At 41.0% G+C, this 23781-nt stretch overlaps 1 protein-coding gene across 5 annotated transcripts in view; it reads left to right on the top strand.

Moving 5' to 3' along the window:
- TP63 (tumor protein p63) overlaps nucleotides 1-23781 on the top strand; it is a 226886-nt gene that overhangs the window by 110832 nt on the left and 92273 nt on the right. The window contains exon 1 of one of the 5 annotated variants that reach the window (XM_074190652.1): nucleotides 13073-13273. The exons of the other annotated variants lie outside the window; for them this stretch is intronic. Coding sequence (XP_074046753.1) covers nucleotides 13088-13273 — 186 coding nt within the window. The 5' untranslated portion in view covers nucleotides 13073-13087. Of the gene's footprint in view, nucleotides 1-13072; nucleotides 13274-23781 lie in introns of those variants that run through there. 5 annotated transcript variants of the gene reach the window in all.

Here is a 23781-nt window from a genome sequence, read left to right as displayed (position 1 = left end):
AGTGAGGCCCTTCTCTCTTCTGCCCTTGGTTCTCTCCAAGGGCTCATGGAAACCTCTTGGTAACCCAGGCCTCCCCTCCAACTTGTCATCTTTGGCTGGTGATTAGTAAACCTTAGAATTTACTGATCCCAGAGAGGGGAGAAGAATGTAGAATCAGATTGAAAGTCTGTCTTAAAAGGAGGTACAGGGTAATTTCTCACTGGATCCAGGCCAGGGCTCCAGCATGAAAGTTCCTCCACTCTATTTTGCCTTGGGATTTTTGGGAAAGGGGGGGTTGAGGGAGGAAAGGGGTGGAGAGGATTTATGTAAGAAGACTGGGTTGCTTCCAAAAGTAGCCTACGGACACGGTGGGGCTGTCCCCACCCATCTTCTCGTCACTACTGTGGAACGGGAAGCATGGTGGCTGGGAAAAGAAGGGGCCAGATTTCAAAGATTAAAAAAGTTGAGTCTGACCAAAGTCTGCATCCTTTTGGATTAGAAAAGTCAGCTTGCAGAGGCTGAGAATAAATTGTCCCTCTGCTGAGGGCGGAAAACAAATTGCTATTGTATAGACAGCTATGGGCATGGAGGAGAATTGTACTTTTCTCAGGAGGGAAGGAATGTTCTTTTGAGACATCTATCATCGAAGTCATCCTCTTCCCTCGCCCTCATATCCTCCATCCAATCAGCTGCTGAGTCTTCTAGATTCTATCCCCATAACATCACCCCAAACCATCCCCTTCTTTCCACTCACATGGCCACCACCCTGGTGAAAGAAGGCCCTGCTCACCTCGTGCCTGAACTCCTACAATGGCCTCTCCCTTCTCATTCTCCTAAGAGTCACCAAATTTATGTTCCAAAGTATAGTCTAAGTCTCACCCTCCACTTGCTCTAAGTGATTTCAGGTAGGGAAACCCCTTTCACCAACCCAGATAGACCCCAACTTAACAGTTAAGTCCTCAGATATTTCCAAATTAGATATCACTGGGGAAACTGAGTAAGAACCTCAGTTCTCTCCTTTGTTCATTGAGAATAATCAAAACAGTTTCAGCCATGGTTTGTCCTGAGACTCTAAAGAGATGAGATAGAAGCAGCAAGGTGGCCTAGAGCAAGATCTTTTGTGTGTGTGTGTGTGTGTATGTATCATGGAATCCTTTGGCAGTCAGGTGAAGCCTATGGGCCCACTCATCAGAAGGTTTTAAATGTATAAAATAAAATACAAAGGATTTCAAAGGAATCATAAGAGTAGTGAAAAGAGTGGAACACTTTTCCCCACACAAGGTCATGGCTCCCCTGAAAGCTGTCCATAAACCCCTTCTGAATTTTAAAATCTCCCAGGTCTAATGAAGAGAGGTCTAACTAGAAATGTTAGAGCTGAATTTGAATGCTGCATCAGATGGGAGTTGAATAAACTGGGTAGGTCATTTAATCTCAGCCTCAATCTCTTTAGCTGTGAAATTGGGATGATAACATCTGTCTTACAAGGTTGTTGTAAAAATTAAATGAGATTATATATGTAAAATGTTTTGTAATCTTGACTGTTTATTATTGGTGATGGTGGTCTACGAGGGCCAATTGTCAGTGATGCCCACTTCCCCCCTTCCACTAAATCAATCAAGCATGATGTGTAGTGAATAATTGACAAGGCTTGGAATTGGTTGGTCTGGGTTCAAATTCCCCACCTTAATCAATTACCAAGCATTTATTAAGCATCAGTTCTATAATACACAGGCAGTAAGATGGTCCAGTGGACAGATTGCTGGACATGGAGTCAGGATGGCCTGATATTTGCACTCAGATATTTACAGACTGCATGACCTTGAGTAAGTCATTTCATCTTGTTTGCCTCAGTTACCTCATCTGTAAAATGGGCTAAAGAAGGAAATGGCAGGCTACTCTCATATCTCTGCCAAGAAAATCCCAAATCAGGTCCCAAAGAGTTGGACATGACTGAATGACAGCAACAACAACAAATATTCCAGGTACTGATAAAGCATACAATAATTCCTACTCAGATGGAGCTGGCAGGGGCCATCTTTGGCTCCATCCTTGGAGTTTATTTTGGGATTATAATAGGACCCAATACTTCACCCAAGGCTCCTTCCATTCCCACTTTTTGGGAACCAGGATATACAGCACAGAATCTGCCAAAATACCACCATATAGGCATCTTAGAAAGTGACTCAGCTGTTCCTTTTCGAAGACCCCATGCCTCACTACAACCCTTCTCTCTGAGTTCCAAACCAGGCCTCTGAAACTGAGATCACCTGAGTCACATTATTACAAGAAACCAAAAAGGCAAGACTCTTAGAGAAAAGAAAACCCAACCCAACTGGAATCTTATTGGGCTTGCAAAATCCTTGATTAAGAGATGTGGTGCCATAGTCATCTTTGCAGCCTCTGGCTTCATCCATTGTACACAGAAGGTGCTTACAAAAAATTTGCTGAAACTGCATATAAACAATTGCATATAAATTACCCATACCCTTCATCTTTAGAGAAATCCACCAAAAAGAGAAAAAAGAAATTCATTCGATAGACCAAGTTGACAGACATTGCCCTTCCTGCAAATACAAAGTCAATTTAACTGAGAATTGGGGTGAGGTTGGAAATAGAAGGAAACTTTCAACCTCAGAAAGATCAGGGCTTTGAAAGTTGATTGTCTTCGGTTGATCTTCCATTAGCTTAATAATAGATGGCTTTTAAAATGCTTAATTGAACTTGTCTTGCAACAAGTTGGAAAGTCCCCATATTTCTTCACTTTCACATGAGATCTGCAATCTCCAAATCCTGTTTTTGCCATAGCTAGATTGTCAGGCTGGCAAGTTTCCTATTTGACTGTTCGTTATTATGGATTTGGGATAGTTAGCTTGGGGTAAAAGGGTTCATTTTTCTCTCTTCTCTTGTTTTTACATGGAGATTATAGTAGATTTTTTTAAACAGGAAATGCCTGTTGAAATGAAGCCTATTATGAATCTTAAATTTATTGTTGAAAGAAATTCAGTGGCCAGAATTAGGGGAGTGATATCTCTGTTGTCCTGTATCCTGTTTAAGCTACATCAAAGCATGGCACTCACTTGTGGGTGTCACATTTTGCAAAGACCATTGACAGGGGGAAAAAAGCATCCCAAGGAAAGTGACCAAAATAATGAAGAGGGCTCGATATCAAACCATTCAGGGGATTAACTCAACAAACTGGGACTATTTAGCCCAGAGAAGAGGAGGCTTAAGGGGCACATGCAAGCATCCCATCCTCTAAGTAACTGAAGTCATGCAAAAGAAATTCATATTTCTTCTCCTTGATCCCAGAAGGCAGAAGAACCACAGGTGGAAGTCCTAAAAAAGTTTATTTGGATTCCACTTCAGGATAAACATTCTTAACAAGAAGAACTATTGAAAACTGAAATGGGCTACCAAGAAAGGTAGTGAGCTGCCCATAACTGCGGGTCACCAAGTTGAATCCTGGAGACCACTCTCACTGTTGTTCATTTCTCATTGACAAAATGAAGGAAGTTTTCTTGGTGGCCTCCAAAGTCCCTCCCATTTCTGTAGGTCTGTGATTCCATGAAGCTGATGTCTTGACAGCAATGGAATAGAGGCCGGTCTATTGCTCAATGTTCTTTCACATCTACTCCAATAAAATTGTTTTCTGAATGATGTACCAAAGGGCTCAATGAGGGGAAGGTACAGGACTCAAACTATATTTGAAAGATCACTTTTTGCTAGGAAGCTAAGTCAAGTTTTGGTGACTATTTTTGGCTTCTGCCCCTTCCTCCTGGTTCCACCATTCCTTCTTCTGAATCTCTGCCCTCCTCCACTCAATTGGCCTAAATCCTGATGTCCGACACCTCAGCTTTCTGGAAGAACCCACCAGAAAACAGTCTTTGTCCTCTCTCCAGTCTGCATTGGCAAGTCAAAGAGAGTTGATCTGATTGGGATTTGACCACCCAGCTAGTAACTATCAGAATCTGATTTTGAAGCCCTCAGTAAAATCTAAGCCAAGGAGAGAAATTATTGTCACTTTTTTATTTGCATTTGTATAGAACTCTGAACCTCTACCCACAATTCCGTGGTAGAGAAAGCACCACAAGTTTGGAGTCATTGTTCTAGTTCTTAAAGGGATCTAAGAGACCACCACCTAGTCCAACACTCTTAAGGTACAAAGGTAGAAATGAAGATCCATGAAGTTTCAATGACTTGTCTAGGTACTTCTAGGCAAGTATCCTGTTCTCTACCAGGACTCAGTTTATTCACCTCCAACACCAACAGTTAATTGGTAAAAGAACTGCTAAGTTGTAGATAAAGAAATATCATCCCCAACCTTCCTTTTTTCTACTTCCCTAAGTTTTTTTTTTTTTTTTTTTTGCCATGCAATGGGGTTAAGTGGCTTGCCCAAGGCCACACAGCTAGATAATTATAGTGTCTGAGACCGGATTGGAACTCAGTTACTCCTGACTCCAAAGTTGGTGCCCTATCCACTGCGCCACCTAGCCACCCCTACTTCCCTATTTCTTACAGTTAGAGTGTTATATTTAGAAATAATATCCTATCCCTACTTGCCTCAGAAAGACAATTGGTTTTCTTCTTGGGGCTATGAGGAATAGAGATAACTCATAACTTTAAACATAATGCATTATGGACCTGGAGAAAGACAGAAAGATGAGAGTTGGGTTTGAGAGCTAGAGCTCTTAGCTTCAACACTTACTCCTTCTATATGTGATCTTCAGCAAAGCATATAATTTAAACTCAGTTTCCTCATAAGTAAAATGAGGAGATTAGATTGAGTCTTACAAACTTTCTCCAAGGTCCACATCTCTGGCCCCAGCTGAAAAGACTTTAATATTGTATTGGGACACAGATCCAAAATTGAGGAGTTCAAAGCTCTGAGACTTCTGCCATGAGAGCTTATAGCTCTGGGCAAGTCTTTTAACATCTCTCCATCAGTTTATCTGTAAAATGGATATAAATGCTCACTTAGCTCACCTAGTTGTTAAGAAAATTAATGTGTCTTGGTAAAGCTTTGAGATCCACAGATAAGCATTTGTATAGAGAGCAAGGCATCCCTGGAGATGGTTGCCTCCATCATTGTCTTTTCATAAATGCCCAGTGACCTTAGGGAACACTAATTCTGTGAAAATGCTTTATGACTTTAACAAGATCATTTGTGGCTTCATGGAGGAAATCATCATGCTCCAGAGTCTAGGAATATTAAATCCAAAGTGGGAGCAGAACGTGTGTGTTATTGCCATGATCTGATCTCAGTTTTAGGAAAATGACTGGCTACTCAGTGGAGGATGGACAGGAGTGAGGACACCCAAGGCAGGCAACCCACCCAATAGGTTGTTGGAATAATGGAGACACAAGGTGATTAGAATCAGACTCAGGATGATGATGGTTGTTAAAGGAGAGAAGAAAGAATATGCAAGAATCCTTATGAATATAAAATTGACAGATTGGATGGGGAGGAGCAGTAAGCGGGAGACTGAGGAGTCAAGGACGATACCTAGGTTATACAAACCTGGGAATCTGGAAAGAAGATGGGGGCCCTTAAAAGTTATAGGCAAGTTAGGAAGCAGGGTGGCTTTCAGGAGAAATAATGAGTTCCTTTTTGAACATCTGGAGTTTAAGAGGTCTGTAGGATACCCAGCTGCAATAAAAGTTCGAGATAAGAGATCGGAGGTCAAAAGGGATTAGGGCTGGATAGAACAATTTGGGAATCATCAGCATAGAAATGGTCATTGAATCCACGTGATAAGATCACCAAATAAATGGTGTTAAGGGAGAAGAGAAGGGGGCCCAAGACAGAGACTTGTGGGGATACCCCTTGTGGAGAGTGTACCTGGACCAAGAATTAGGGGACACTGTTGATTTCTTTATCTTATTTCTTCATCTTCTGCCAGGGATGTTTGCCCATTGACTACATGGGCAAGAGAAAGGACAATTGGACTGGAAATTCTATAATCAAAGACTGGGTCTGTCACTGACTTTATGACCTTGGACAAGTCACTTAATCCCCTGGGCTTCAGATTCCAAATTTATGAAATACAGTAGGATGGACTCAGTGATACTTGCTCCCAATCTCTGCTTCTCCCAGGTCTTTACTCTGGTGAAATTTAATATGTTACACTCCCTTCTTCTTTGTGAAAGTTCTGGGTTCAGCTCCCCCACCCCACACTCACTGGTTGTGTGACCACAGACTCTAACACTGAGTTTTTATCCCCTCAAATGTAAAAATCTATAGCCTCTACCTTGTAAGGTTTAAATCAGAAAATAGATCCCAAAGCACTTAGCAGACTAAAGTCCCATGAAAATGTTCATTGATCCTGCTGTTGTTGAATAGAAGTGAGTCCAGTCAGACGAGTGTTGGGCAATTCCCCTTCCAGCTCTTCTGCCTAAATTCTGGGTATGAAATATTCTCTCTGCCAAGGACTTTGAGAACCTCCAGTTTTGAGAAAGCTAAGACTCCCAGAGGGTCACTGACTCACTCAAGGTCACAAAACTAGCATGTGAATTGAAGAATGCTCAGTTAGGGGGCTTTTCTTCATCGTTCTGATGCGCTTTGCTCAGCCCACAATGGAAACATCTTCATCTACCTAAAACTTAGATTTCATTGGTGGGTCAGAATGAGACCGGGGAGGCCCACCTAGGCAGCTAACCTTGCTGTGGACAAGTGTGAAACAAGAAGGATTAGGTAACACATTTTCTGGAAGGGATCACTCAGTCCTGGAAGGAGTCAGAATGACTTTTTGATAGAGTAAGCAAGTAACAGATTATTGTGTAGTGTTGAATCTAGGACATGGGGTTAGAGGAGAGTGAGGAACTCATCGAGGGTACAGATGCCAGGGATAGAATCACGCCCTGGAAATCAAGAAGACTACTGAAGAGCTAGCTCCTGGTGAAGAAGGAGAGCTGAAGTGGAGAGGAAGAGGAAGAAGAGGAAGAGGGAATTTAGAGGAAGGGAAGGTTTTCAGAACAAGACCACAGTTGCTACAGGCAGAAATGATTGGGGAGGAGTTCATCAGGAATGGGGTAGCTAAGGGAAGATGCACATCCCCAGTGGTGTTTTATACATTCCAGTACCCTGAGCCAAGGTCCCAACTGCTCTGCCCCAGTTACAACTCTGGCTACCAGAATAGATTTCTCTCAGTATCAAATAATGAAGGGATATCAATATGACTGGATGTGATTAACTTCCTCATCTATTTTTAAGACTGGCTTCCAGGGGCTTATGCAAGGGCACTTAAGTGGTACAGGGGAGAAAGTGCTGAGTACAATCAGAAAGACTCATCTTCCTGAGTTCAAATGTGGTCTCAGACACCTATTAGTTGTGTGATCTTGGGCAAGTCACTTAATCCTGTTTGCCTCAGTTTCCTCATCTATTAAAAAATGAAGAAGGAAATAGCAAACTAATACAGTATCTTTGCCAAGAAAATCACAAATGGGTCACAAATGACAACAGCCACAACACAAATCCTTCCAGACTTCAGAGAGAATCAATATGACTTGTGGCTGAAACCTTTTATCTCTATCTTCTCTCCCTTTAGAGTATTAGCTCCTTGGGAACCTAGACTGTCTTACTTTTCTCTACTTCCCTAGCATTTTATCCTTAATTATTAAATAATGATGCTTTTTTTCATTCATTCTTTCAAAAAGAAAAGCATCACCTAGCCTCTCTCTGATCCTGACTGGAGAAGCCTGTGGATGACTGACATTTAGTTGGTCTTTGGGTTCTAGCTCAACTGGACCTTTTCCACTGTGGAAGGAGCTTCTAGCACCCTCCCTCTCCTTGACTTCACCAATATGACGGCCTTCACACCACTAAGTGACATCCGTGGAGGACACTTTAAGCCTTAACAAATAAAAGTTCTTTTCTGTGACTGACCTTGAGTCATTTTGGTAGCAACACTGAGATGATGATGATAATTATTGATCTTCGTTCTCAAAGAAGACTATGATTTCAAGGAGGTGATGCCATGACAAGCACAGGAATTGGATTGGAGTGAGGGGGGCTGTGCTAAGTCACCTGGCTCACTTTCTCCTACAGAGTCATCTGGGTCCAGTGCCAGATATGAATCCGGACCACTGGCAGTGGCCCAGGATGCGAGGCAATCAAGATTAAGTGACTTACCCAAGGCCACACAGCTGGTAACAGTCAAGTGTCTGAGACTGGATTTAAACTCAGGTCTTTCTAACTCCAGAGCTGGTGCTCTGTTCACTGAGATAGTTTAAAAGGAAATATCCGGACTCTGTGATTTGTGATTTGTAGCTCTTCCTGGGTGTAGGACTAACTGGAAATCATGAATCATCCTACCCTAAAGGTCTGTGGTTGATGATTTGACTTATAGTGTTTCATATAATGGGCATATTTCAGGAGTAAGATGGAATAATTATCTAGTGGAAAGAGTAGTGGACTTAGATTCACCGTTTGCATCTCAAGTCCCTTAGACAACTCATGTCAACTATAGGTGCCTCTAGTTACTCTCTGTAAGACAGGACTCCTTAGCATTCCTTCACTACCCACCTCCCTAGATCAGTGAAAGAAGAGAGGATTGTACATAAGTTACAGAAGTGGCTGCCATGTTTCCGGCACTGTCTGGGAAGGCAGAGATAATCACTGCCTTGGCTTTCTCTCTGCTCCCTCATTCAAACCTCACGGCTCTATTAAAGCTCTCTATCCAGTTTCAAAAATTTCCATAAGGCTGAACTAGCTCCTCCTTTTGTATGAATTTTTTCCAGTGTGGCCAAGGTCCTCCTCCAATCAGGAGAAACTGCCTGCTGCCCCCAGCTGAAATGGCTTTGATTCAAGAAGATATGGTCAAACCTGGTCAAACGTAGTGACCATCTGGATATCTTCTCCCCGATAAATCTATCTGGGCTTAGCATCTTGAGTCTGACTTCAATCAGACTGGTTAGATTGCTTCAGAGAGTCAATCTCTACCCTCACACTCTGCCAGATTCATTTCCCTGAAGCATAAGTCTAAGCATGTGAATAGAAGCTCTTCCTCAATTCTGACCTTCTCTCCCTTTGCGGACTGGGCTTTTTAACCTGGGGTTAACTCCAAAAAGATTTCTAGAAAAAACTTTAGGTGGTCTATCATTTTGGATGAAGAAAAATTGCCTTTTTGTTTTCACTTCTCTCTAGGTGAAATTTCTCATTTCTGTAGAATTATTTTAAAATATTATTTTGAGAAGAGGTACAGAGATTTGCCAGATTATCAAAAGGATCTCTCTCTCTCTCTCTCCCCCCTCCCTCCCTCCCACTCTGTCACACACACACACACACACACACACACACACACACACACACACTGCTAATAACAACTGCTCTGGGTCAAAACAAATTCATTTATTTCATTTTCAAGCCCACTCAGGCCACATTTCTCTTGGACCTACCGCTCCCTTCCGTATCCAACCAGTATGGCCTTCTCTTAAATTATAAAAAAAAAAAAGTCACTCCATGTCTTGTCCTTGGAGCTGACCATCTCCCATGACATGTTGACATGAGTTGTCCAAGGGACTTGAGATGCAAACGGTGAGTCTAAGTCCACTACTCTTTCCACTAGGTCTAGAGGTCTTCTCTTCTTTTAAGATGCAGCTCAAAAAACCATTGGCAGGAAACCTCCCCTGGACTTTCCCGCCTCCCATACTCTCCAAATTCGCAGAACACTAGGTCTGAAGGCAGGAAGAACTAAGACTAAATTCCTCCTTATTTAATGTCTGCCTCAGTTTCCACAACTATGCAATGGAGATAACAAGAGTATGTGCCTCCCAGGACTCTTGTCCTGGGAGATTAGATGAAATACTAGTTGTGAACAGCAATTATAGCATCTTCATACATTTATTATGTTGACATAGCTGGTTTGTATAGTTTTTCTACTTATGCCGCACTCCTCTTTTTCCTCCATTGGGAATTCCTTGAGATCAGAGCGTTTCATTCTGTATTCTTGGTTCTCTAGTGCCTAGCACAGGGCTTCCTAGGGTCTAACAGACACTTAATAAATGCTTTTGGATTGATTGATAGAAGTGTGCACAAGACATCTACCCCACAAAAATAAAACGAAAACACCTAAACAGTACTTTGGGGAAGGAGACACTGGCAGTTGGAGTGTGACCAACACAGGCCTCCTGCCAGAGGTGTGTGAGCTGTCTCAAGAGAAACTAATGATTCTAAAGGGTGGGAAAGAGAAGCAAAACTATTCTAGGTCTGGGGACCAATGGTGCATGGCAAAGACTAGAAGGTGGGAGGTGGAATAGTGTTTGTAAGAGCAGCTAGATACCAAAGTCATAGAATGGCAAGAGTTCTGGTCTAGGCTACAGAAGAACCCTTTGTCAAGATTCTGTTTTGGCCACAGTCTTACAGGGGTGTCATTTCTATCTCACTTGAAGACCCTTGACATACATTATCAGATTATCCCTATTGGACAGAAAAGGAATTGAAGGCTCCCAGGGAAACAGGGTGATAAGTCTATTTCCACACACTTGATAAACACTGGAGGCTGAATTCCAACCCAGGTAGTTCCCAGTTAAACCACCAAGTTAGAAGATTGACTTGGTGACTGAGGCTGACTTTCATGTGTTTTCTGTGTGGCCTTGAGCAAGTCACCCTCCCTGCCTGACCTTCTCTGCTTAGAAGGCATCCTCTCCTTCCTCATACCTCTTAGAGACCCAAGTGTTCTCCAAAAGTAACACAGTGATCACTGGACATCATGTTCTTGTTCAGTCTCCACCCCTTCCCTACTAGGACCTCCTCCTCTAGGCTTTGGAGGTTCTCTGTATGGTGTGTGTATGTTTTTGATAGTGTCTACCTCACCCTAGCCCCAGTTACTGGAGGAGTGGGACTACTACTCTTCTACTTTGGCATCTGATGTGCCCAGCAACAAAACTCAATGATTATCTGGTGCCAGATAGGTTCCCCTTGATTGATCTTCACTGGGGCAGCTTCTTATTCTCAGTTTTCTTTTCTCAAGAATGGAATCCTGTTCCCAGAATTTATTATCTCACCTAGTTGCCTAGGATGGTGAATATGATATCGAATGTATTTGATCAACCCTGGAGCAAAAATGTCAGCTCTCTGTTATTGAGGGCAATTCTTTCAGATTCTAATTTTGGAATCCTTTTAGTTATATTTTTCATATGTGGATTGGGGTAATATGCATTTGACCTGGATACATTAAATCCCTGGGGAGGATCTGAAGCCTCATCTAAAATCCATAATCTTACCTGACCAAAGGGCAATTCCAGAGATCCTGAGAAATTTTTTGGATAATTAGGAGCATTCTTACAAATTAGAAAATAAATTGTACCAACAAAATAAAGAGACTTTCTGCATAATTAAAGAGATCTGGAATTTTAGGTCTGGGTTCAAATCCTACCTCGGCTTCCTGTTTAGCTTTAGACAAGTTTGCTCATCCATTAATTCAAAGTCACTGGGGTACCTGCCCAATTGCCACAAGGTCTTCTGCAGGAGGAATTGGACAGATGAAAAAAATGGAAGCCAAGGAAAGGCAAGTCTAGGATTATGGCCATAGGTTCAGGTGTACAGGGAGACCTGGACGGACAGCTTCCTGTCAGTGTCTTCCGGTCTGCCTTGCCTCCCCAGTGGGTTGGGGAAAGCATTTGAATGATCCAGAACACTAGACCAGACTTCCAAGAAGCACCATGTGGATTTCCTCCAAGCATGGACAGATAGGGTGCCTATGACCATGTAACATGGTGGCAGTGAGGGGGCCAGGGGAGAAAGTGGAGACAGAGATAGAAATCTAAGAGAATTACATGAAACACTTCGAGATAATGGAAAGAATTTAATGAAACTCAGGGGGAAGTTGGTCATCGGTTACTCAACTGAAACCCCAGGGCCAGATTCCATGGTAATATCCTTGTGTTCCTGTGGAAGCGTAGGACAGGACAAAAGCCAGCAAACCCTTACCTTGGAGGACCCAGCCTTCCTACTCATCTTTTCAATCTTGTTTGTGTCTCCCTCGGCACAAACAAGCACATTGGGATGGCTGACCCCAGGGCAGAGAATGCTTTCCACTGGGGCAGAGAAACATTATGAAAACCCGGATTTGGAATCCCAGAGGGAAGGGCTGGTCAAAGAAATTGTTGAGTCCACTTTGGGGCTTCTGTTGGGTGACTCCCAGACCTGGAGAGGGAACAGATCAATCCCAACTCAGAATCATTGTTTCATCAGCTGCTTTCTTGGCTTGCTCTGAGCTTGTCTGATCAGTTGGAGGTAATGGGCTTCAGGCTTCTGCTTTGGGATGACCACAACCCCAGTTCTTCAGATCGCCTAGGATGGAGCAGCAGCCATAGCAATCAAGGACTGGGTATTTCAGAAGCTGAGAAATTGTAGGACAAATGTCTCCCCAAACCCTGAAAACCAGGCAGCTGTCCAAAGTGCAGGGTGGCTGGAGTCTGATGTTGCAGCCAGTCAGGAAATCTTCTTTTTCCTTTGTTTCAAGGGAAAAAAAAAACCTGTGTGTGGCTATTTCCTTCAAAACTTCACTTCACAGATACCTGTGTTCCCCCCCCACTCCCCTCATTTTTCTTCTTAGTTTACTCTCTTTAATTGTCCTAACTTTCAGAAATTCCTTATATTAATTTTTGGATTAATGGTGTGTCTCCTTCCTCCCATCATTTCTCTCTTCCTCCCTTCCCTTCCTCCTCTCTTCTTTCCTCCCTTCCTTGCTTGCTTCTTTCTTTCCTTCTGTTTCTTTCTTCCTTCATCCATCCATCCTTCCTTTCTTCCTTTTTTGCTTCTTCCTCTCTGTGTGTCTCTTTCTCTCTCTCTCTCTCCCTCTCTTTCTTTCCTTTCCTTCCTTCCTCTCTTCTGCCTAACTTCTTTCTTTTTTCTCTCTCTCTCCTCTCTCTCCCTCTCTCTCTAACTAGAGAAAGTTATACGGATCTTGCTCTCTCTCTCTCCTTGTTGCTTTTTTTTTCCTTTTGGAAGATTGGTGATAAGGAATTCTAACCACTTAATGAGATGGGAGAGGCCTCACTCCATTGGAGTGAAGGAGTCCAGGTGGAAGTTTGATGGATTGGACAGGTAAAGTGAACGGCCCCGCCCCTTCATGCCTATAGTTGGGTATATATAAGGAAACCGTAAATTATGCAGGGAAAGAGAGAGCAAGCCTTGAGTCCTGTTATCTTCCTAGGAGAATCCTGCATCGAGGGTCTTAGAGGGGGTGGGGGGGTTGCCAAAATCCTGGAGCCAGAAGAGCGGACAGCGGCGCTGATCAACCTCCCTGCTAACATGCTGTACCTGGAGAACAATCCTCAGACTCAGTACAGCGAGGTAAGGGGCTGCTGGGGACTTTGACATACAACCTAGAGATGCTCTTTTAGTTGACTACATAGGTGAGCTTAGATATAGATATGGATATAGATATAGATATGCAATCTATGGAATGCGAATAGACTTGGCTAGATAGAGAGACAGCATTCAAGACTCTTGGTCACCCAAGTCAAAACTGTACAAAATTGCATTTGGAAATTCAATTTGGGGAAGGCTCCATGTGGCAAATGAAAACTTTTTCAGTCTGGGAAGTTTATAATTCGATCCGCATATATGGAGAAGCATGTTGTTGTTGCCATTTTCCTGGGGTGAATTTTGCTATATACGCACCTAGTTAAATTTCTGAGAATGGGCTGACCAGTCAGAATTTCTTGGGCCCGAGCTTCACAAAAGGCCAGACTCAGCAACTGTTACACCAATTCCCTGAATGGTGTGATTGATAAGCAGGATACTGGAGTCCTGTGAAAGCAGCAAGGTTTGAGATTGATATCTGGTATAAACTAGTGAAAGCCTTAAAGCTGATCTCATCTCTTCTCACTGATTCTGAAGAAGGGACTAGCACCTATGTTACCTGGAGGCAGCTGGGGAATTCCACAGGACAATGATAATCTGGAAGGATGCGTGCATATTGATTGAAATCAAAAGTGAGATTCTTGTTCATGGCATGATAAAGAAAGCTCTCCTTGTGTCTACATTCTAGCCAAGCCCTTGTAACATCCATTAAATAGACTGGGCTTTAAGGTGATTGGGAGGGAGGGCTTTGAGGATCCCCCCCCCCCAATTCAAGGACTTGGAGGAAGTCTCCTGGGGTTGAGGGAGGTCTCACAAAAAGATTAGTTTACATTCCACAGAATAGAGCAGCTGTGTTGACATTAATCAGATTTTTTTTTGGTGGGGGGGGTAGGCTGGAGAAAGAGTTCAGGGTTTCAGACAAAAATGCTAAATGCTCTTTGGTGGCAGACAGACAGGCCGGGCCACTTCCATCAAAATAAAACATTCTGGGGCAGTTTGAGGGGAGGGAGGAAGCCAAAGTTGGCACAGCCGGTCAGGGAAGGCTCATTGTTTGGGCTGCAGCCGGGACACCTGAGTTCCAGAAATATGATCTGGGAAAAGGTGAGTGAGCAAGAGACAGACTAGGGAGCTCTGATTATCCTTCTGAATATGTCCTCAAGTATTTGAGATTCCTCTTTTTCTTTCCAGGGAGGAACAGAATTACTAGTTTGCTCAAAATGTTGAAACTCTGATAAATGATGATTTTTTTCTAAATGATTTAGGCTCCCCATGTCAAACTACATCTGGTGATGAAATGGCCCCTATGCCCTATTGATTGAAGTATATTCACTGGGGAAAAATGAGGCCAAAGTTGTCCATTGTATCTTTTCTGAGACTGTCTGACCCTCAGCAAGATATCATCATGTTACTGTTCATGCATGGTCACACATGCAGTATTTATAACCCCCAAACCCACAGATTTGGCTTTTTTAGGTTGAATATATATGAGTCGGAGAGGAGGAAAGGGAATGATTGGATATAGATCTTTAAGAAAATAAAAAGTGTGTTTGGGAATGCTAGGACAGTTTCCATCATTATCATTGTTGAGGCTTATGTAGCATTGGAAGAAATCAAGATCAGATCACTGAGAAGTTAAATATTAAATTCATGGGAGAGAGAAATCAGCTAAATCCATCAGCATAGTGAGCAAAGGGGATCAAGAGGCATTATTACCTCCTTCCACGGAGTGAGCATGGTCAGAACATCAAGAGACATTAGAGCTGGGACTTCTTGATATTTTGCTTGTCAAAATGCCATGAAACTGGATTGATTTCATGGGAGCAGAGAAGAAAGGGGAGCCCCCTATCAGCCTTGGGTAAGATGGGCATCATTCACCCAAGCTGCTGTTAGAATGAACTTTATCTACAGACTTACTATTTTTAAGGGTATTTGAAAAAGAATGTTGGGTATCCCAATCCAAAAATCAGGACTTTCTTAAAGACATTTCTTGAAGAAATATGCTGAATGCCTATGTATGAGGCATATCACCAATTTTACCTGGGAGTTATCAGTGTCTCTAGAATATTTAGCCTAAAACTAAGAGGGCCAGTTATGAAATTCCCTGGGAAAGTGAATAAATTCGTCCCCTGACACATCTTGAGGTCATGGATGATGTTGGGAAGTACCTACCCAAATTTCTGGATAAACTGGCCTTACCATCAGGAGGTAGCCTGAGAAATAGACCAAACACTGGGCGTATAGACCAAAGACTTAGATTTGAGGTAACTCTGCGCCCTAAATACTCCAATGAAGCAACCTAAGTAACTGCTAGTCATTTATCATTTTAGAGACTCAAATTCCCCATTTGTTAAATGTACGGAATAAAGCACATTCTTGATACATCACAAGTGTGTTATGAAGAAAGTATTTTGTAAGTTCTGAAGGCTTAAGTGAAGGTAATTAAAAATATTGTAGTATCTTTCATTTCTTTTAGTATGTCTTCAGGAGATGAGTTTGTAGTTTCATATTTTTCTTCAGTTAAAACACATTATTCAGTCATTTCAATCACTTATGAAATAATCACTAGAACATTACATATATATATATATATATACATATATATTTAACATATTTATATATAATAACATCAGGATAGTGACTTGTCCTAGAATGTTTTCATCATAACTCCATTGAAAACTCTTGAAAGATTAAGATGATGGGAATGCTAATTAAGGAGATTGTAGAAAGTGTGGAAGGCAGACAAAAGTCAAGGAAGGTAAAAGGAATCCTTAAAAATCATTATGCAGGGCTATCTTGAAACATCTTCTTTCAGACTATTGATATTGTGAGGAGGGCTCCCTAGTCCAGTGGTCATTGCCTACTCCCTCTCCACCCAAACTCCTGACCCCACCCCACCCCGAAACACACTGGAAGTTAAGGGAAATCCAGGGAATGATCAACAGAACAAGAAGACATTTCTCCAGACATGGGGGAAAGGAAGACAAAAGCACAGGATTTGCAAGAATCCTGTGGTTAGGTCATAAATAAGCAGAATCCCCTGCATTTGGTGCTAGAGCTGGGGGAGTAATGATTTTTTTTTTTTTTTTTGCTTGGTTTGTAAGGGGAGGGAAAAGGAATGTGAGAAGAGAAGGCGCCATGTTAGTTAAAGATTTTAGCTTCTAAATGTCTGTAGGAAAGACTTGCTTGGAATTCAGAGACATTCCCAAACTCCCAATTAAAGCCTTCTTCTCACCCTGAGGTGATGGGGGGAGAAAAACAAGGCTTTGTTGGCAAATTGTACTGATCCTAGAACTGCTAGGGACTTTTGCGATCTTCTGGCTACACCCTTTATTTTACTGGGGAGCTGATGATTTTTCTCTCTTGAGTTGAGGTGTCTATATGTGTGTCTATTTAATATTGTATTAAATATGTATATTCAATATGCCTAAACAGATATAACATAATACAATATAATAGCTAGAATTTATGTAGAAAACTTCAAATCTTAAGAACTGTATACTCATTGTTAATCAATCCAAGTCAAGGCAGGTCTACAAACCTCTAAGATATGTCTTCCAAATATTCTCATTTGTGTTTTACAAATGAACAAAATGAGGTTCAGAGACAATGAGTATTAAGAGGGGGATTGGATTCTGGGTCTCTCCTCAATCTAATTCCAGTGACTCAGATTCATGTTCTTCCCTCTCCTCTCCTCTCCTCTCCTTCTGTTCTTCTCCCCTTTTTCTTTCTTTAATCTTTAATCTTTCATGTGTTTGTTCATCTAAAAATTAATGTCACGGTTCTAAAGTTGAAAGGAGGACCTCAGGCTATCCAACACAGTCCCTTAATTGTAGAAGAAAATGAATCCCAGAGAGCTTAAATGACTAGGAGAAATTGGAATACAGATCATTAACCCTAGAGCTTTTTCCTACAATAAGAAATTTGCATCCAGCTTGTATTATGTCCAGGTAACTCATTTCTACGTGATGACAGGGAATGGCACAATGCAGGATCTAATGATGACCAATCTGGGAAATCTCTTCAGTCTTGGATCAGGTCAAACCATAGACATTTAATAGAGCTGCCAGTCACTTTAGGTCCAAAAAAGTGTTGCTTTCTGTAAGATCCTTGAGTAAAGGGTTGATCTAAATGAGGTCTTCTGCCTTTTAAAATGTCATTAGTTTTCTCCTGCAAATTAAACAAAAAGATAACTTTCTACATAGAGGAGGGATAATTTGCACTTAGGAGTTAGATAAAATCATATGACTGGAAAAAGAGAAGGGCAAGCATGAGAAAACAAATGAACAGTCCAAGTGAGCTATCCCACAAATCCTTTGTATATTTGACTATATATATATATATATATATTATATGGTATATTTTATATACATATATATATATAATATACATATATGTTTGCATCTTGAATAGGTTTTCCATAGAATAAGGTTAAAAAAATGAAGAATTCCATGAGATTACAATTGGTCTGGGAGTTAAGATCTATACTAATGAAAAGAGAATATACATGTTAATTAAACCATGGATTCATGAAAGAAATAAAAATATCTTGTTGTCACTTTTGTGCAGGCAAATAGCAAACATATGTGGGGAAACTGGAGTATTAATATGGCCACTGCAGTAAGTTGAATTCCCATGTAGAATAGTGGCTTTTATACTGTGCTCTGATCTAAGATGATAGGGTAGTGCAAAGGGAATAAGTATTTATTAAACTCTTGCTCTGTGCCAGACACCCCCGATGACATATCTTAACCAAGGGGAAGGGTAGAAGGAATGCAAATAGTTCAACATCCTTCTGCTCCACTTTTGGAATAGCTACTCCTATGTATCATGTATCCATGATAGGTTAGGAACAGTTATTTTGCATTTTTTTAAAGGTATGTCTTCTTTTAGGGAATTTTTTTTGCTTAGTTTTTCATATCACAGTATAGTATGGAAAGACAAAGTAAGTTTGAGTCAAAGTAACTGAAATTCATTGAAATTCTGCCCCCTATTAACTTGTCTGACTTAGGTTCATACCAGTTAGCTTCTCTTCTCATTGAACCTTTCCTTTCCTCCAAAAAAAAATAATTTTTTAATAAATTTAAAAATCATCAACAATTTGAAACATTTCAGTATAAGACCAAGAGTCATGTTCAAGAAAACACGCTCCCCAGAAATTAACAGCCCATGTTAAGCAGAATTCGACTTGATTCGTTCTCTCTTCATGTACGATGAGCTTCCCTCACCCCCAAACAATAACAACGATGTTGACAATGCTTTCTTTGGGTCTTCAATCAGGGTTTCTTCTTTACCTTTGAAATAAATATTACCTCCCAATTTCTTTGAAGGAAGGCAGAATGTGATTGAGGAATGGTGCATATACTTTCAGATAAAGTGCCAGTTGATTTGAATGAACTTTGGTTGGTTGGATTTTTTTTTTTTGACTTGGTTTGGTTTTTTTCCTTTCTTAATTTAGATTTTGTTGCAAGTGGTCTGGGGAGGTCATAGGGATATATCGGAAATTAGCATGATGTAAAACCAAAAGGTGTCAGTATAAGTTATTAAAAAGAAAAAACAACATGGGGTATAGAGGAGGAAAGGTGTCCACACAGCCCATTGGATTGCACTGATGGTCAATTTGGGAGTTGCAAGTGAGCAACTGTGTTTTTAGGAAGGGAATGGATAACTTAAACCCCGTCTTTTCCGAATACCATAACCAAATGACCTGCTCTCTGGAAAATATCATGGCTCTCTGAGTTTCTCTGTCTTGATCATGAGGAAAATATAAACAGAAAATCCCAAAGAAATCTTACTGAATCCTGAAAGCTGTGGTGCTAAAGAGGCAGGTCAAGGACTAGCCTCAATCCTCTGGCATCGTCTGCATGTGCTGAACCACCTGGTCAGGCCCTTGGTAGTTCTTGACTTAGTATAGGGAAGGATAGTTGGTAAAAGGGCTTGTTCTGTAGAATTAAAACCAAAATGACTCACAAGATTCCTTCTGTATAGTCTGGCCCAGAAGCAAAATTGGGCAATGTGACTCCAGAAGCAGACTTTCCTTCCTGCTTTGGACAATAGGAATTTAGGGATTTGAAAAGGGAGGGCCTTGAATATGGGGATCAGAAAACCTTAGGTGGAAGCCTGGTTCCCCTGCTTATCTGCAGGTGGTTCCCCCTAATTTGTAACACTCTCACATGTAATGTGAGAAAGATGGACTAGATCAGATGTCAAACTTGCTTGTTGACCAGCAGTTACCACTAACTAACAGAATTTCTAAAGTCATTCCAAGCTGAAATACTCACATGCTAGAGGTTCCCTGTCAATTCAGTAAGTCATTAGCCATTCTAATACCTCCACTTTCCAGTTACTCAATAAACCCTTTGTTAAGAAGCTATTACCTTGAGGATCCTGGATAGATTGAAGTGTGAAGCTCATTCTTTTATTGATGAGGAAACCAAAGCCCAGAAACCACCGGTAGATATCTGCCCCCAACATCACATAGTTAAGAAGTTTAGGGCAGAACTTGTGTGCAAAATCCAGTATTTTGCCTTAAGATTCAATCTTCTTTCTATTCCTTCCTTCCTTCCTTCCTTCCTTCCTTCCTTCCTTCCTTCCTTCCTTCCTTCCTTCCTTCCTTCCTTCCTTCCTTCCTTCCTTCCTCTCTTTCTCTCTTTCTCTCTTTCTCTCTTTCTCCTTTCTCTTTCTGTTTTTGAAGGGCAATGGGGTTAAATGACTTGCCCAAGGTCACACAACTAGGTAATTATTAAGTGTTTGAAGCTGGATTTGAACTCAGGTCCTCTTGACTCAAGGGCCAGTGCTCTGTCCACTGCACCATCTAGCTGTCGCTTCAATCTTCTTTCTAATATGCCACACTATTATTTAGTTACTATGGATCAGATGCTGTACTAGGATTTAGATGTTCCAATAGTGAGACATCAAGGTCACTCAGTGGAGACAGGGCTGAGTCTGGGGTTGAGAAAATGTGAGTTTGGATCAGTCTCAGAAGTAGCTTTGGGAAAATCACTTAACCCCATGTTTATCTCAGTTTCCTCATTTACAAAATAGGAAGAATAATGCCACCTGACCTCCCATGGTGGTTATGAAAATCAAATAAGATAATATTTAGAAACAGTGCCTGGCACATTTATAAATGGTAGTTACCCTGTTATTGTTATTATAAAATCACAATCAATAACTACTCATCCTCAAGGGAGAAATTGATAGCAAGCAAGCATAAACATACTAAGGAGAAAAGCTTTGAGATGGAAGATAGCACTTAAACTTGCTGTGGGGGTCCAGGGAAATCAGAGAAGAGATAATGGAGATGGTATCACATGGTGGGGAATGACCCTTGAAGGATGTAAGAGAAGATGAAAATGAAGAAGAATTTTCCAGGTGAATCTAGTCATGGTGTATTTAATGGTGCATTAAGTCTGAGATAGAGCAAGTGGACCTGTCTTGCAAGTCGTTTGCTTTCTTTACTCGATTTCTCTCATCAGTACATTTGATAAGGATGTCTTGTGTTCTTTGAAGTTATCAATTAAAAAAAATCTATTGAATGAAACAGGGTTTCTGTCAAAGACCGATGACAGAGAAAGGGGAGGGAGTCAGCCTTCATTAGCCACTTACTCTGATGTGCCAGATGCTCAGTTAAGCATTTTACAAAGATTTCAACCTCATTTTACAGATGAAGAAATTAAAGCAAAGCAAGGGGAAGTAATTTGCCCAGGATCACAAAGTTAGGTCCTGAGGTCCAATCTGAACTTAGGTCTTCCTGACTCCAGGTCCAACACTATCTACTGCATCATCCAGATGACCCAATCTCCTTTTGACTGACCCCCATTAATCCATTAATCAATTTCCATTAAGTATAGTCATTCAACAAGCTACAAGGCAATGGACCAGTACGACTTTGCCTATTTTGAATTGGTTCTTATTTGGCAGGGTATTCCTAATGTCTTGCACAATTTCTGCTTCAAACTCTAATTCCAAAGCATTTCCTAAGTGTTTGTAGAATTGAACTACTGAAGTTTGTCTACAAACATTCCATGAGAGATTTGATAGGTAGAAATAAAAATGAAAGGAGTCCAATGAGGAAGGCTGAGTTCAGAAATGGAAAATGGAAAATGACCTTGGCTGAGATTGGGTGATATGCTAGCTCAATTTTAGAGGCAACTATCTGACCTATGGGAGTATGTATCAGTAATATACTGACCCCTATCATAGACCCAAAATGAACTGAATGTTTATTTTATCTTCTTGGACCCTCCAAAAGTAGCAATGCTATTATAGTAAACCATAGATTTGACAATCAATGGTGAGTCATGATTTTGGCCTGATCAATTTGAATTGCGTGTCTGAGAAAGTGTCCTATGCTCAGAATTGAGAGGAAGAAATCTATTTATTTCTTTTTGCCTTAAGCTTACGGTCATTTACTTGGAGAGAAAGAGAGCCATGGTTAGACTATCTCTCTAGGATTGGAAAAAGGAATCAGACATTGGGGGGGTGGGGAGAAAGGGAAGTAAGGGAAGTACTTTTCTTTTAGGTAGAGTTATTTATTGATATGTTGATGAGAAGTCCTTGTGTAGAAATGGAAATGTGGTAATTGGTAGTTTGTTTGCTTTAACACAGGCTTCATTTAACCAATGGATAGTGATAAATTTCATGATTAACAGAATAAAAAATGCTAAGCCATGCTTCCTTGGTCCAGAGTATTAGCTGACCACCTACCAGAGGAATAACTTTGCTTAGAAAGCAGAGTATTTGCTTAGCACATGACAGGTGAGGACTGATGCCTAAATTTGCAAGACCTTCACAGCTCCCAATGCCTGACCTTGCCTAGAAAGTAACCATTGCTTCTTTCCAAATGTACAATTAGTAGATGTTCAGACTTCTAATTAACCCTGCTATCCTCTTTAAAATGTCTCTCTGATTGAATGATTGTCATGAGGAGGAACTCAGTTCCTTGGAAGCTAGTCCAGTCCATTTGTGACTACTCGTATTGCTAGAAAAATCTAGAACTCTGTAACCTAACTTCATTACCATCACCTTGTCCCAAAAGTCTCATTCTGCCTTCCACTGCTACATAGAATAAGTCTTACCTCTCCTTTAGGGAATCACTTTCCAAATATTTAAAGACAGGGTCTTTGTCTCTTGCCCCCACCCCTACCCCACCAGTTGTGTCTTGTGTTCCCCAAGCTAAAAGGCCCAGGCTCTTCTATTACTCCTTATCAGACCTGGTTTCAAGTTCCCTCTTGGACTCCATCTCTTCCTTTGAAATTTTCTGTAGTTTATAAATGTCACTCAAAGTGTAGTGTCCATATCTTAGCACAGACCTCTAGGAAAGGGAAAGGGGGAAGGGAATAAGCATTTCTAGGGTTCCTATCAGCTGCCAGACAAATTGATAATTGTTTTTTTTACAAAAAAAACATCTTATTTGATTCTTCCATCAATCTTGCAAAGTAGATGTGATTATTTTATCTCTGTTTTTACACTTTGAGAAACTGAGGCAAACAGAGTTGAACACATAGTGTGTGAGGTTGGATTTGAACTCACTTCTTCCTGTCTATAGGCTTAGCATTCTGTCCACTGTACCATTACCTGCTTCTAAATGGAATCTCACCTGCCTGGTATCATTCTCTAATGAAATATGATCTTTTTTTTTCATAGTAGAGACTGTGAAATGGAGACTCATGTTAGACCTGGAGTCCATTAAAACCCCACTTTCTCCCCCCGTCCCCATGAACTCCTATCTCACCATATCTCTGTTGTGTTCTACTTGTGCACTGGATTTTTATTTTTTTTTCTCACATAAGTGCATAGCCCTATTAGGTTTCACCATCTTGGGCTTATCCTACAGTCTTCACCTGTCAAAGTGATTCTGACGCTGTCTTCCAAAGTATTTGCTATCCCTCCCAGCTTTCCATCATCTGCAGACCTGATACGAATACGCTCTTTGTCTTCACCAAAGTTGTTGGTGAAAATATTGAAAAGAACTGGGGCCCTTCTCTTTCTAGGTTGCCAGCAATCTATTAATCAGAGCATTTTGAGTATGAGTTTTCAGACAGAAATCCATTGGGAGGAAAATATTTCTATATTTTTTGTGGTCTTTAGCATTCCTCTTCTCTACCAATATGATACACTTTAGGCTTGTCTTAAATAAACATATCTCTTCTTGCTGATCTCATTGTGGCCCCAAAGGAAAGGACTGGAGATGTTTGGCCTAGAAGAGTCAAGATTCCATCAGAAAAAGAGAGAACATAGCTATCTTTGAATTGTTTTAAAGTTCATCATGTGCAAAGGTTTAGAGACTATTTCTGCTTGGTCCCAGAAGGCAAAATATGGGGTAGAGGCTGGAAATTGCAAAAGAACAGATTTAAACTTGAAATAAAGGAGAAAAACAAGAATCCAAAGAAAACCAAACAGTCACACAAAGAATAAAACTTATTAATAGATACCTCCAAAGTGAAATGAAATGTTAGGAGGTAGTGGCTTTCCCCCCCAGTAGACATTTGGGTGAT

Source organism: Macrotis lagotis, chromosome 6 (genome assembly GCF_037893015.1).
Source record: "Macrotis lagotis isolate mMagLag1 chromosome 6, bilby.v1.9.chrom.fasta, whole genome shotgun sequence".
Taxonomy (NCBI): Eukaryota; Metazoa; Chordata; class Mammalia; order Peramelemorphia; family Peramelidae; genus Macrotis; species Macrotis lagotis.
This window is presented reverse-complemented; position numbering and strand designations above follow the sequence as displayed.